We start from the raw sequence: 16,521 nt of genomic DNA on the forward strand, positions 1-16,521 counted from the left end.
ATTCTATTTCCGGTATTTATTTTTGTGATATTTATTCAAGATTTACATCGATCATCGATATGAAACAAATTAAAGCCCAAATGCATTCCGAAGGATAAAAGCAGTAAAAATCTTTCAAAGATTTCATTAGCAAAACGCAGGTGTCTTTATTCAAGAAGTTTATCTTTTCCTATTATGTAATGACAATTAAGTTATTATCTTTGACAATTTTTTTCTTTCTTTATTCTGCATCAAACGGCATTCATTAATAACCACGCATTGATCAATACGGCGCCATTTTATCGACACGAGTATTGGGTAATATCGGATACCTGTTTTTGATTGGCCTGATTAGGTTGTCATTCACAGAATGTAGAAAACTAGAATGATAGTCAATGGTAATGACAGCGCAGTAGGACATAAAGGAAGATATTTAAAGGAACAAAAAGTTTTATATTTTCATTGACACTTTTGGAAACAGTCAAAAATGAATTTAAGTGAGATGATTAGAAATGACACGAATTTAACCAATGTATTATTAGATTACGAAGACATTGATTATCCGGGAATTTTAAAAGTTGTTCCTTTACCTGAAATTATATGGAAAGTTGCTTTGTTTGTATTAATAATTTTAACTGCTGTTACGGGTAACATACTAATAATTGTTGTTGTTGCGTGGAACAAACGACTTAGAACGACAACAAATTACTACATTGTCAATCTTGCTGTTTCGGATTTACTCGTTACAATTTGGTGTTCTTGGGTGTACTTGGTAAACAATCTCACAGAGGGGTTTGTTCTTGGAGCATTCTTCTGTAAATTCAACACCTTTGCTCAAGGTATGTGAAGAAATATAGTTTATAGTGTAATAATTTTAAACTTTATAATAACGTTGCAATCCCCTTCACACAAAGGCTCTCCCTTGCAGATTTTAAGTGCAACTATTTTCAACTTTATTATTACATTGCAGTCCCCTTCATATAAAGGCTCTTCGTTGCAATTTAGGAGTAGAATATTAAAACTCTATATCTTCAACTGTTTTGATGCTCTCCTTATTGATTGATTGTTGATTGCGTCTAGTGGCAAATATTTTATGCATTTTCAGGCTCTCCCTTTTTATCGAGCTGAAAAACTTTCTCACGTAGTGATAAATCGCCAATCAATCAATTAATCAATCAATCAATCAATCAATCAATCTATTTGTGTATCTATATATCCATGCCTATGTTAAAGACTTTTAACTTAACGAATTGACGTCTCCTTTTTGTAGTTTTATTGGAATGTAAAAAACGTTTTTTCGAAGCACATTTTGATTGAAGGGCTAATTATAAAAAAAATGTGGGTATGTTCAGCGTTTACTTTCCAATAGAAATACAGAAAGGACTCAATTCCAAAGTGATACGTTTATATGTTACAACCATTACATTATGGAGTCGAATCAAATTTTGCATTTGTTTCCATGCGTTGTTACAAATTTGTTACGGAGAGAACATTCAGCCATAGATGTCGCATTTTAAACGAACGTAAAATAACACTTTGGGAATGTTTTGGACAATCAAAATTGCGCGATCGTAAGAACGGTTTATATGTACAGTGGTTCTTTCTTAATCAAGTCTTAAAGTACAGATTACCATATATTCTCAGAGGATTTGCATCTTCTTACCAATATTTCATCGCGAAGAAGGAATTTTGCAGGAGGATGTTTCTGACAGATATATTCTGTTTTCCCTTTTGCGAGGCTTGCTCATTTATTTTCTATATCACACACAACATTTCCCTGCAAATGGCTGCTTTTAGTGTTGCAAAATATTTTCAATTTCAAGTTCTTACAAGGCCAATATTTATTTTCACTTTAACCCCTACCCTCGCCCTGAATATCAAATGGTCGTCCCATTACAAGACCACTGATGACGTTCTTGATTTTGTATGTACTTGCTGCTGATGAAATGAGTTGAAAATGCAAAAGTTCCCCTTACTTATATTAATTATAGGTAATTACATATAACCATAACTGCTCTCATATACTATTCATCATTTACTTATAAAAGTCGGAAATCAAAAGCGTTCGCACTTTTTGATTATATTTTAATGAAAATTAATCATTACTAAATGTGTCAAAAAAAAAAGTAATGTTGCAAGGCTCCAGTAATTTTAAAGCATGGTCCACTTGTATGATATTTAAATTGTATTGTCAAGTTAACCCGATTTATCCATTGCTTAACGTGCTGCGTATTTCTCCTCACCTTCCTATCTTCCCTCTGAAAAAAAGTTCTGAGCTTGTTGAATCTTTTGCTGTCTTCAAATTCAAATTTAGATTTACTCTAAATCTTTCGATTTACATTGTATTATTGACCTAAGCGTTTGCTAGTTTACAGGATTTTTCGAGTATTTCATTGATACATTCTTAAAACTTCAGATGGAAATAATAGCAATACTAACTTTATTTCCGAATTTCCTGTATCACGAAAACACCAATTGTGTGTGATTTTGTTGCAGCTTTATTGTTTTTTGTTGTATAGACTGTTGTTTGTCTTTAGATATCGTTTTCCTCTTAGTATCATCTTTTGTAGCTCCGGGGAAAAGTTATGGTCATATGTTCTCGTGTTTTTCATTTGTAGATCGAGGGGGCAAACGGTTAATGGCCCAAAAGGACGCATCCAGTTTAGGGTAAACGAATATCTCTAAAATTTAAACGTGACAGCTTTTTAGGGTTCGTTCATATGACAGAATATAGAAACTAAAGAAAGAAGATCTAACTTCGGTTGAAAAATCAGCCAAACAATAGACTTTTGTTCGAAAAACAACTCAAATGAAAAATTATATAATAGTTTTAACACCATACTAGTGTAAACTATTTAGCGGGTGACAATGTGTCAAGTCTTATCAAACAAAATTACGATTACATGTACTTATTAATAAAGTTTATCAAAAAAGATATAGCGCTTGAAATAAGATTTAATGAGCTGCATGGCCTCTTTCATTCCTCAATATTCTAACAAACAGATGAGAAAAATTAAGAAGTCCTATAATTTAGAAATTTATTGACGTCACAACACTCAGGTCTTCCTTTGATGGTCTGCAGCAAATCTTTCAATTATGTCTATGTACTTATAATTTTCAAATTCATAATTCTGCTATGTAAGACAACTAAAGATGTTTAAAGAGGGTCTCATTGGGGGGTTCTGTTCCCGGATCCCGCTTGCTGTTTTGTCAGATTCCCGTATCCCGCTTACACTATGTTCTTTATTTAAGAAACGTCGCACAATACTGGTGTCACCTAACGTTACACACTCAAAGACGTAAACCAAAATAAAAACGTTGGAATGCATGTTGTTCAGATGGCTTTCAGATTGTTTTTTTCCCCCTAAGAACGGATTAATTGTTTTTTCTTAGATAAAAGATGTTAAGCTTTAGTTTTATTAACAAATTAAAAATAAAAAAGTAACTTGAATTGAAACCATTTGTTTTATATGCATTTTAATTATAAAGGCAATCGATTACTTTTTTTTATGGATAAACTATGCACTGCAAATGTACTCATCTTTGCACTCCAGAATGTCAAGGCGAAAGGACTACGGCATATCTAGCATGTCAGTTCTGCACAAATATATGCAAGGGAATTAGCGGGAACAATTATTATTGCTGTTTTTTTCCTATTAATTTGTATTATAGCTGATCCGACTATTATAGTCCGGAAAACATTTCAGTTCCGCGAGAAAATCTCTCCCAACCCCTTCTCTATGAATCGGCAGAGCTTCAACATAAAACATTAATTTTAAAGTTTTCTTATTAAGCAACAAAATAAAATAGCCGTATTCCAAATTGTCTGTGAAAACCGCAATAATGACAATTAGAAGTATATTTCATTAAATAACGTCAAATCGTATGTGGGGACATCGTATCGGACATTTAAGTTTTATTTGATATCTCGTATATTAGATTTAATTTATGGGAATTTAATATCAAAATAGAGATAATTTTTTGTACTTTTATCCATTATATTTTTTTTATGTAGCGAATGGCACTGTATTAAATAAACATCATGAAAAAACAGAAAACGTAACCCTACGTTTAATTTGGTTGAAAGGGGACAAAATGTCGGACATTGCTATTCAACTCGAATAATAAGAATTTATTTTAAAAAATCCTGATTATTGCATGAGGCGAAAGTGTGATCTTTGTACAAAATACTAGTATAAGAATTACTTACTTTCGGCATGGGGATTGCTCTGGAATGCCCCTTTTGGGACAATTTAACAAAAATTACGGCAACCTTTCGTGCATGGGACACATACTTTGTATCATCTTGATCCCTTTTTTTTTTTTATATTTCCGTCTTTTCGAGAGAAAAAAATCGACATTACGTCATCGCCCAATTATGAATTGCTTGTTCTAGACAAACTTTTATATCGTTTGGTAATAAAATTTATATGTTTTTTGCGGTATTCAGAATTTCACAAAACTAAAAGTGTAACGCGAGACAAGGACATCATATTGCAAAATAAAGATTTTATTGAGTTTTAATTAATGAAAATGGTCTGTTACATATACAAAATTGCAATAATCTGAAAGAAGAGTTTAAAAGCTTTAAAATTATATACACCACTTTATAATATCAATTTTTATGTTTAAAAATTAATGAGATGAATGTGTCTTGTCCGTGATTTTACCAAAGTAACACCAGTAGCGTGCGACATTTACAAACAATTCTCATTTGTTTTGTAATTTCCCGTGTCCCGCTAGAATTTATTTCCCGTTTTCACGGCACAATAGTTTGACCTTCACGTGTCACGCTTACAAAAACTCGGCAATCCCGCGCCACGCTTAGACCCCAATGAGACCCACTCCAAACACAGTTATAAGTAAGAAGAAAAACCGTATGAAACATAACTAACTATTTTTTAAGTACACACAAAAAAAAAAAAAAAAAAAATCCACAATCGTATGATACTATAATTCAATAAAAGGTGAAAGAGATTTGTAAATACTTATGCTAATGGTATTGAGACATTCTTAACCTATTCTTATTTACCATCAAATCTGAACGCAATTTACCAATTTGGCTTTTGGCAACAGGAAGTATAACTATTCAATAGATACTTGAGTGATGCGAATGAAACTGTTAACATATAATTTTCATTTTAAGTTGAAAAGCTTCAAGCTCGTCTGTATCTGTTGGAGAGCATTCAACAACAACTTTGAAAAACAAGATGAGACACTATGCTTACTCCTACATCGGAGCGGTCTCTAAGGGTTTTAAGCGATAAGTGATATGATACTGCTATGTATATGTCAAGTATTCCTTAACTTTTAGCAAACCATTATATAATTTTGTTAAAAAATACCTTAAGAAAATGAAATCACGAATATAAAAGTTAATATTTAATGTCTTTCTCTATATGCCGGGGGCCGCCGTGCAGGAGTAAATCCTGATTTAAAAGAAAAACCAACTATTACCGTCTGGCATCAAAAAGTTTAATCTGATAGTTTTATTTTGAAGAAAACAATACACTCAACTATAGAAATCAAAACTCCTGATTTAGAATAAAACAACCTTTGGCATCATAAACTTAAATCTGACAGTTTGATTTGGAAGAAAACAATACACTGAACTCATGTATAATTATATATTAATAAATAGACAATAATAGTGCATTGACTTGTCATATCAACGATATAAGGATGAGGCTTAGAAACGGGGAGATGCGAGGCTATGACGAGCTATTTCCCCGTTTCGGGCCGAATCCTTATATTGTTGATATGTCAAGTCAATGCACTATTATTTTCTTTATACTGCAATCTTAAAAAAAACATTTTCAATTGTTGTTTAATGCGTTAAGGTTATTTATTTGATTTAAATATGGGGGGGGGGGGGGGGGGGGCCTTTAAAAAGGCCTCATATCATGCTCGCGTAAGAAACATACAACACAATGAAATGTACATTTACCTGTTGAAACCCACACTCGATAGTCAACGAAATCGTTAAGTATGGACTAAAATATCAACCATAAGCATAAAACATAATGATTTATAGGTTGCAAACCAAAAATATTAACAAATGAAATATGTTTTTTCCAATAATTGCAAAAGAAACAAGGTTGAGTCGTTCCAAGCATCGTTGTATGCATTGGAAACAAGAACAGGTTGAAGAGGTCGTATGAAAAATTAAATATTATTTCGGCGACTTCTATTTAAATATTCATGAGGAAAAGTGATATCGGGTCAGTAACTGTATATGACATAGAAATATACAGCCAAAGCATCTTCACTGTTCAAATAGAACGAGTGCAGTATTAAAACGTATATACAATGTATAATAATAGATTATTTTCAGTTTAATAGCTAGTCTAGTTCTCTGTTGATAAATGAGTCGTATGATACTATAATTCAATAAAAGGTGAAAGAGATTTGTAAATACTGATGCTAATGATATTGAGACCTTCTTAACCTATTCTTATTTACCATCAAATCCACACGCAATTTACTAATTTGGTTTTTGGCAACAGGAAATATAACTATTCAAAACATGAGCGATGCGAATGAAACTGTTAACATATATTTTTCATGTCGAGATGAAAAGCTTCTAGCTTGTTTGCATATTTTGGTGAGCCTTCATTTGTATTCATAAACTTCTGTTTTATATAAAACGTAGTGTTTTTTTTCGCGTGATGTAAATATTTTGAACTTTTGGCTTCTTTAGTCGACCGAACATTGACGCCCAATTCTAAAGTTTACGACCCTCTCACTTAAATGTTTACATAATACATATAGATGTCTTATTATTTATTTTTGTCAATGGGTTGATGTACTATTGGCCTTTACCTCTAGTTCTTTTTATTTAGAATTGCATATGTTTCGCATAAGTAGCAACGGTTACGCTTAAAAAAACCCAATTTTAATCGAAGTCAATTATGTTTTTGTCTTTTTCCTCAGTTTTGATATGTTTTGTCTTCGGCTTAGAATCCCCTCTTTAGGTATCTTTTGTCATATTGTCGTTGGGTTGGTTTCTCACCGGCTTGTCACCAACATCATTTTATTCATATGAATACACTTAAACCAAGCCATACTCTCGAAATTCCGCATAAAGTTACCATCAACGCTCTGTATTTTATTTATTTATTTAAAATGTTTTTTTGTTTTAAGTTTTTTTTCCTAAGTCATGATATTGTCTGTTTGTTCATCTGCGGCTAAGTATGTTCTTTCTTTCTTTTTTCTTAATTTTATTTTTATAACTGAATAGTTGCATGCTGTTTGGTTAATGGCGATAATGCCACAAAAACAACAAAGTGACGAGAAATCATTTTAGTAATTTCTACATCTGTCATTGCTTTGTTCTAAAGCTTTCATGCTGTTTTCCCTTTGTATCATATATAACAAGAACGCCCGTCAACAGGAAGATAATTTTGTTAGAAGATCCAATTAGGAAATATATATACTTCTGTTGTAGTATTTGTTTCATATTATCCGAAAACAACCTGTTCGAAAATTAGAAAACTTGTGCTATTTCTTAGGTATAAGAAGATGCTTTATGAATGCAACAACTCTCCATCAAAGACACAATTTGTAAAAGACAAACCATTATAGGTCTATTTTTTTAGCCTTTTTTCTTACAAATATGGTGTGCATATATATGGTGTCGTGCTAATATCAGAAAGGTCAACAATGATATATGTGCTGAAATCTTCCGTAATTCATTTATTAATTACGTACTCTTCTAATAGAGGACGAAAATATTTTTTTTTATCATCTTCCTCATTAGACGGCGACCCATATGATCAACAGTTTATTTTACTAAAACTGGACCAACATATATTTATAGGTTCGTGTACTATTAAATACTATATATATACAAAAGGAGATGTGGGATAATTGCCAGTAAGACACCTCTTCACCGTAGACCAAATGACATAGAAGTTAACAACAGTAGGTCACCGTAAGACCTTAAACAACAAGCAAAGCCATTACAGTATCATAGTAGTCAATTATAAAGAGCCTCGACATAAAAATGTATTTTCAAACGATAAGAATAACAGTTTTTTTCCATCGTCTTAATATAAAAAGCATGGATTAAAACAAATTTTTAAAACGTCAAATCAAGATCAAAGTTGAAGAGCATTGTAGACCCTACGTTCTGATAGGTATTATCAAATAAATCAAAGGAATTTATTCACGGTGTTGTATTTCGAAATATTCAAAACTTAATCGTTAAATTATTGAAATAAAATGCAGTGTAACTAAAAAGGTACCATGTCAAGGCCGTTGGTGAGTACACCTACACATTGATTTTGTTGATATTTATACCGTTAAAATATAAAGACTATGGACTCCGTATTGTGGATTATAACTTAATTTGTCTCAAAAGATTTAATTGTTTGTTGATGTTTAACACCACGCTTTTTGGTATTCTTGACTATATCGTAGACCGTGCAAGACCTTCGGAAGCAGTCAAGGTCGTTAGAACTACCCCTCATCAGTCCAGATTGACCTGACAGAAAGATTTAGAACAGTTCACGACAATGGATTGAAGGCGATGTCGACACATTTCAAGTCATATTCATAGATCATTTTGCCCATAGGGTTGGCTAAGCTGGGTTTGTACTAACATGAGCAAAACTACGGTGCCACATGTGGAGCAGGATCTGCTTAACGTTCCGGGACATATGAAATCACTTCTGTGTTAAGTGGGGTTTATGTTGTCCTGGTTGTAGTTTTCTTTGTTGTGTTATGCTTATAGTTTAACGGACACTAATGATTGTCTTTTTTTCATTTTAGTCATGGCGTTGTTAGTTTATTTTCGACTTATGAGTTTGAATGTTGAACTTCCTTTGGTATCTTTCGCCACTAGAAATAAAGAAATACATTTGTAAATACTTCGCAAATGTTCTGGATATAAACTTCTATATAATTACTTCTGGTGCCCGAAGTAGCTATTGGATTAACATCATCTGCAGATACAAGGTTTATATCACGGATGACCTCCCTTTAGGCACATTGACGTCATTACAACTAGAATTTGTCAATGAAGTATAAGGCAAAATTATTAATTTGAGATGTGTTTCTGATAGGTCTGATGGAAATATAAGAGCAGAAATATGATAGAATTTTACATGATCAATTTATTAACCGATATTTATATGGTTCTTGTTCTGTTTTAGACGGGAGTTTAGGTTCAGTTTGATCATTACCTCTTCCTAAAAAAATATCGATGTTTCGTCTTATTATTAATGGAATGTTGGTAATGATAAAAATAATACTTAATTTACGGAAGGAAAAAATAACCAGTTCGTTCCATAATTGTTCCACAAACAAGAAAAAAAAATTAAATAAATTTTAATCGTGGCGTTGTGCTTAGCCAGACTTTGTTGACCAATTATGAAATAATAAAAAGTATTTGGTTGTACTGGACGCACACGACCCGTATAAAATTCGTTCTGTAGTATCTGAGCCGGTCTCAATTATTTTTTTTGTTAAAAGAATATGTTTAAATGAATTAAAAACGATTGAAATTTAGAAATCAAAACCAGCTGCACAAATAGCAAAATAATTCAGTGAATTCATTTAAGGATTTTCACATTTATATGTATAAGTAATTACAGCGTTAGTTTTATAGACATTCGTTCTAGTCGGGATATATTATCTGATGATATTTGTAAAAGGAAGGTGTCAAGAGACTGATTTGTCTATCGTTAAAAGGTAAAATTACATTAAATGTTTTCTGGTCCAGACGCCAAATTAATTTCTAGTTCAATACTCAATGTAATGTATTATGAAATCTGGCTTATTCAATAAACGTCTGTTTTATGAGCTAACTTTTGTGAAAACGAATGTAAAGTGTTCTGATATACATCGGAAGTTTTTACATTCTGTTGTAAAATGATTGACGTAGGATATTAATTTCAGAGAGAAAGAAAGAGAAAACATTTGAACATTAAATGATTGGACATATTTGATGACTATTCTCATTGGTCCGTTGGTCAGTTCTTATGTGCTGACATGAATTATCATAACTATATATGGTACCCCAAAGGCTGACTGGGGAATAGAAATATGGTTACATGGCCTTCTTCCGACAGGCAGAAAAACGCTTGCCAAAATGGGGCGTCCGTATGGCTGTGCGGGATGTACAAGTTTGCAGCCACGTTCGATCAGAATGGGGACGTAAAATCCGATGCCACGTGTAAATAGAATGCCACGCTCTTTGCAGTTTAAGAAATCTTGCAACAACTCTTTGAGGGTGCAGAAGGTGGCTTGTTGCAAGGCATTATGTCTGTCATTAGCAAATATACCGTCTTTTTCCAGTGGCAGTCCACATTTTCCCGACCATCATCCCGGATGGCTTCTTAGACAAGACCTACATATTGTATTTATTGTTTACTTATTCTCGTTCGGATAATGCATGGCATATTTGCCGTCGGACGTTAAGCAACGTTCATATGATCAAACAAATAAATTAACTGATGAATTGAATTTTCGGAAAACTGAGGATTTTACCCCAGGAATAGATAGCTATAGCTGTATTTGTAAAACCGTCACGAAATGTGCGGTCCTCAATTCAATTCAACTTGGTACTTTATTTGGTCTTTTTTTTTTTATCGAGCGTCACTGTTGAGTCATCTGTTGACAAAACACGCATCTGCAGTACACACTTTAAATTCACGTATTTATAATGAGTTTTATATTACCAAGAATCGAATTTTCTTGTACAAAATAATTTTACGTAACCTGCATGTGGTATAAATATTTAATACATATTTTCCTTGACCAAATATACCAACACATAAACTAGCAAACCAATGTTATAGCTAGTCAACGTCTACCATACAAAATGTTTTATAGATACAATCACTACAGGGGTTAGTGTTACAATGATTAGATCGCCAGTAATTGTCTATCATATATAAATGTATTGACCAGCATGTAATCTATTGTTTATGGTCATACATTTATGATACTACTACGGTCTCTGGGATTTTCATCTTGACAATTTCCTGACCATTGTTGAATGAGTTTCATTTAATGAATGGCTATTATTTATTTTAAATTCATTGACCCATAAAATTAATTTTTGACTCTTCACATTGAATAATCCGCGAAGGGATTATGTAAAATGTGAAGAGTCAAAAATTAATTTTATTGGTCAATAAATTCAAAATGAATTATTGCCATTCATTATAAATAAATTTCTATCAAAAATTATTCATATTTACAATAACAACGTACGTACACACATGTTGGCGTATGAATACAAAACGTCAGAGTGGGCGTGTCGCCTTAAAAATTGACAACATTGAAAATAAAACTAATACTTTTAACCAATCAGAAAACAGTAAATACACCAAATTTATTTATTGACATATGTTCCACATCTCGTCAATTCATGTTGTGTATATCTAATGTCACAAATTTGGGTGGGTTTTAATATTTTACTTCTGTTTTCTTGCAAGGCTCCTTTTGTTCTTATACCTTTTGTGTGTTCTTATTCCTTGTGTATGGTTTATATCGACATATACCGACTTAGCTAGATAATACAATTAATTATCTAATTACTAACAATGCTATATTATATAATTAATAGTCTTGTTATTTTTATACAATACATCAGATAACATTACAAACCTAATCTTGACTTATGTTCAATTTTAGAAATTTCCCTGTGACGTCTCTTTTGTGGCGTTGAAAGGGTCGTGTGACGTGCAGTTCGTGGTTCTGTTGTTCTGTTTTCGTGTTCTGTCTTGTGTTGTTTTACGTGTTCGTTGTTATTCTGTGGTTAGCATGTCGAAATGTACTATTGTATTGTTTATTTGTGTATTTCTCTGTCCTGAATTTTCTTGCATTTATTTGTACTGTATTCCTGTCATGTAATGTTGTCATTTTATTGGTATATTTAACATTGCCATAAAAGCGCGAGGTTTGGCTTGCCACAAAACCTGGTTCCACCGACCATTTTTTCTTAAAATGTCCTGTACCTAGTCAGGAAAATGGCAGTTTTTATCTTATAGTATTTTTTGAGTGTGTACATTGTCGTTTGTTTTTTTGTTGCACAGAGTTTCTGTTGTTTCGTTGGTTTCCTCTTATAGTTGATGTGTTTCCCTCTATTTGTTTTCTCTCAATCGATTTATGACAGTGGTATACTACTGCTGCCTTTATATATATACCTCTTGTGTGTTTTTTATAACTCATGTGTGTTCTAGTTCGTGTGCTGGTTTTTTTTGCCTTCGCGAATATATTATGTTGGTCAGTCGGTATCGTCTGTATAGTATTCCATATATATACTACTTATAAAAAGTTTAGCTACACAACTTCTGATTGAAAACAAAGTAAACGAAAATCTCCACTAATCTTGAAAATTGTGTTTTCTTTAACTTCATTCATTTGTGTATTCAAAATGACTTGTTAATATGGTCAAATTCAGACAGCTACACTCTTTGTAGACTTTATGGTACGGGGTTCAAATTGAATACTGTTAATTTTATATTATTTATATCATTTTCTGCCAATTTTGCGATCTAACAGTCGATATGAGACCATTAATCTGAATCGAAGTTGCAACAGTTTTTTTTGTGAAAATGTGCAGTCCCATAAGCCATGAGTTTTTATATACTTTATTTGTAAGGCACAGGAATCTTTACAACCTTTCATTGTAAAAAGAAAATAGAGCCTTTTTTTTATATTTGAAAAGGCGATTGACCTCCTCAATTCGCTTATAACCACCATTATTTAATTGAACTTCCGTATACGCTTTTGCAAATGTATCACTCTCCAACTTCAGTTTTGTAATCCAATAATCGCTTCATGCGCGCTGTAATGTAATTATCGGTACAAATGTCAATTTTTACAATTTCTTTATTCAAAAGAAAACATAAATAAAACCCAAAATGAAGCCTACTAAAGTAGATGGCACTATATACAATTACATTTATCAATTACAAAATTTCCAAAAATACCTTAAATCCAATACTACGAAAAAATATAATCTGATTGACCTATCTTTGGGAATAACCAATATCCAGGCAAAAAAATCTCATTTAACAATGAAAATGATGGATCAGCTGACCTTGTAGAATGATAAACAAATGAGGTGCTGACCTATTATCAATACACATCAATGAATTTCTATTTTTAGGAAAATACATTGTATCTGCAAAACATTTTTCCAATCTTTGACTGAGTTAAACACATTATACATATGAGATGTAGTCTTCTGATATCCGAGCGGCGTCAACCCCAAAGATATGAGACAACTACATTGGACATACATAGAAGTTATAATTTATCATTTTATCTTTTCTCTTGTTCTTAAAAGAGCAATTAGAGTTTACAAAACTGGAATTATGTCATTATCTCAAATTGTCCAGATGCAAGATTCAAGATTTCAAGATTTAATTTGAACACTCAGACACAGATACATGTGTAACATGAGGTCATACATAATATCATTATATAAACATGACGAAGTAATTATGTGGTATCAATGACATAGATATAGCACATAGATATCTAACAATAACATACAACTATGTTTTTTAACATTTTTCAGAACATATTTGCAATGTTTTTGATAAATACAGAAAGTCGTTTATACAGTTGTACATAACATATCGAAAGAAGACCTTCCATTTTTTTTATAATTAGGATTCACTGTGTAGTAGCTTGGTAGAAACTTTCCCCTTAATACAACAATTAAATACATTTAAATAACACATGACATTCATCACCAATATTACTCTTACACAAAGTACGTATTCTATCATGCCTCGGGATATTTTGCCATCTGCCTGTTTCGATAGGGAGACACAGATTTTAACACCTAAAGTGTGTGATCCAAAGCCTGCAATATTCAGGAAGTTTTAGAAGGTGTTGTTCTAAAGTAAAATCTTTTTTTAAATATTGAGTAAAATTGTTCTCGTGATGAGTTTTCAATATCACTAAACCACTGTTGTACAAATTGACCACAAAGTATTTGTTTTAAGTACATTTTATCACAGTACCTGTTTGATTTGCAAAAATACATCCAATGCCTGCCAGTATCGTTTAATATTTGCTTCTATACAATTTACTCATTTAAAGGTGTATTTAGATTCAGGCTTTAAACCAAGCATCAGTCTATACAATGAACTGCATAGTTTTGATTCATTATTTACAATTTTACACACATATATAATCATTCTAATTTTCACCTCTATTTTAAGAGGAAATCTATCCAATTCTCCGTAAACCATAACATTAGGCATAGTGTTTCTAACTTTCAGCGCCCTTTTGCAGAATTTCTAGTGAGTTTTTTCGATAATTTTCCAGTTTTCAAAGCCACAAACTTCAGAACAATACAGTAAGATAGGTTCTATCATAGAATCAAAGAGTTTGAATTGTAGATCAGTAGGTAAAAGTTCATTCCGTATAATTTTGTAAATATAAAGCAGTGCCTTTTGGGCTTGATCTACAAGTTTCTTTATGGTATCAAAAAATGCACCATTATATTTGAAAATGACACCCAAATACGAAAATTCACCAACAATTTCAAGTAAATCATTCTGCAGTGTAAATTTTAGACTTTGTTTAGTTTTCCTCTTGCTAAATACCATAACTTTAGTTTTCTTAATATTCACCTTCAGTTTCCAATTTTCGCACTACAATTGGAAAATATCTAAGGAATTTTGCAAGCAATCAGACATGGAAATATTCTGATTGTTCACCATTATATTGAACACAAGATTTAATACCTTGATACATATTAAAAATAACTTTGAAACATTTCCCCTTGATTTCACTAAGATGTAGTTTTTGCCATAATCCAGTTCTTAAAACAGTGTCGAAAGCTTTTCAAAAGTCAATAAATGTAACATGTATGTAACACAAAAATATTATCTGTTGTTGTATATCCTTTTCTCAAACCAGCTTGATTTTCTGATATAAACGAAATTTCATTCGCAAACAAATTTAGACTAGTATTTATAATGGAAGTAAATAATTTTCCAAAACAACTGATAAGTGTATTAGCTCTAAAATTATCAGGATTTGTAGGATTGCCTTTATTTTTTAACACAGGTTTAATAATGACATTTGTCCAAGAGTCTGGAATAATTCCAGTATCTAATATAATATTAAAAAATTTACAATACAATGATATAAAACAGGTGGTGAATTTTTCAAAAATTCATGAAGTATTTTATCAGAACCCGGGGCCTTGTTATTTTTTTAATTTTTTTCATTTTTCCAAGACTTCCAGTTCAGTAATACTTCCATTCAATATTTCATCATCAATGGGATTACTAGATATCTGATTAATGTCAAGATCGGGTGCATGTAAATCTTCTTCTGCACCTGCATTTAAATCCTTCAATTAATCGTAAAATGTATTTATATCTATTGGTGGAGATTCTTGTTAAGTGTAAGACATCTTTTTTTTAGTGTTTTCCAAAATCCTTTTGTGTCATGCTTTGACAATGTTCTCAGCTCATTTGAACATTTGTCTTTATTTTTGTGATAATTAACTTGTAGAATTTTTTTATATTCTCGAGCTGTGTGATTTAATACGGTTTTGTTTGCATTTAATTTAATTTTATTATATGTACTCTTGCTTTTATGAAATGCATCTCGTTTGCTTCGACGTTCTTTGTTGAACCATGGTTTGTTTTCATGGTCGGGGTTGTGTATTTTCTTTTTTGATTTACCAAATACACTCAGCCGTGTTTAAACGTACACGACCTAGGTCATTTACTAGACCGTTAACACTTTCACTGGTGGCTGTGTCAATTTCAATACTATTCAAAACATCATTTAACGTTTGTAATGAGCTACCAGTATCACTTTAAAAAGATGTTTTATCCTTATAGATTTGGAATGAAGTCTTTTATAAAGACAACAAATTCATATCTTATCACTGATTTTGCATGGCAATACGAATTGTGTAGCATCGTGTCTCTTTGGATTTATTTGCAAAACAAATCAAACATGAACTTTTTGTTGATAAACATATAAATGATAACACTTCTAAGTAGATTATTAAATTATTATATAATACAAAGATTCTTGGACCTTAATTTCATGACGACACACTCATCCAACATATTATATCATGATTTTACATTGTACAATAAATCGTGTAATAACTTGTCTCTTCTGATATATTTGCCAAAAAACAAACGTGATCTTTTGTTGATAAAGATAAAAATTCTATGTAGATTATTAAATTATTGTTTAATATTAAGATTCTGGTACCTTAATTTCAAGAGAACACACACCTCCAAAATAATATATCATGATTATACATTGTACAATGCATTGTGTAATATCGTGTCTCTTCTGAATTGTTTGACAAAAAACATGAACTTTTTGTTGATAAACGATACCACTTCTATGTAGGTTATTAAATTATTATATAAAACAAAGATTCTTGGACCTTAATTTCATGACGACACACACATACAACATAATATATTATGATTATACATTGTACAATGCATCGTTTAATATCGTGTCTCTTCTGATTTATTTGCCAAAAACGTAAACTTTTTGTAGATAAATGATAATACTTCTATGTAGAAT

General features: G+C 31.7%; 1 protein-coding gene across 1 annotated transcript in view; it reads left to right on the top strand.

The window, feature by feature from the left end:
• The first annotated feature begins 337 nt into the window (after positions 1-337).
• Positions 338-16,521, top strand: part of LOC139488604 (QRFP-like peptide receptor) — a 47,932-nt gene continuing 31,748 nt past the window's right edge. The window contains exon 1 of the mRNA XM_071274330.1: positions 338-818. Coding sequence (XP_071130431.1) covers positions 467-818 — 352 coding nt within the window. The 5' untranslated portion in view covers positions 338-466. The remainder of the gene's footprint in view (positions 819-16,521) is intronic.

Source organism: Mytilus edulis, chromosome 9 (assembly GCF_963676685.1).
Source record: "Mytilus edulis chromosome 9, xbMytEdul2.2, whole genome shotgun sequence".
NCBI lineage: Eukaryota > Metazoa > Mollusca > Bivalvia > Mytilida > Mytilidae > Mytilus > Mytilus edulis.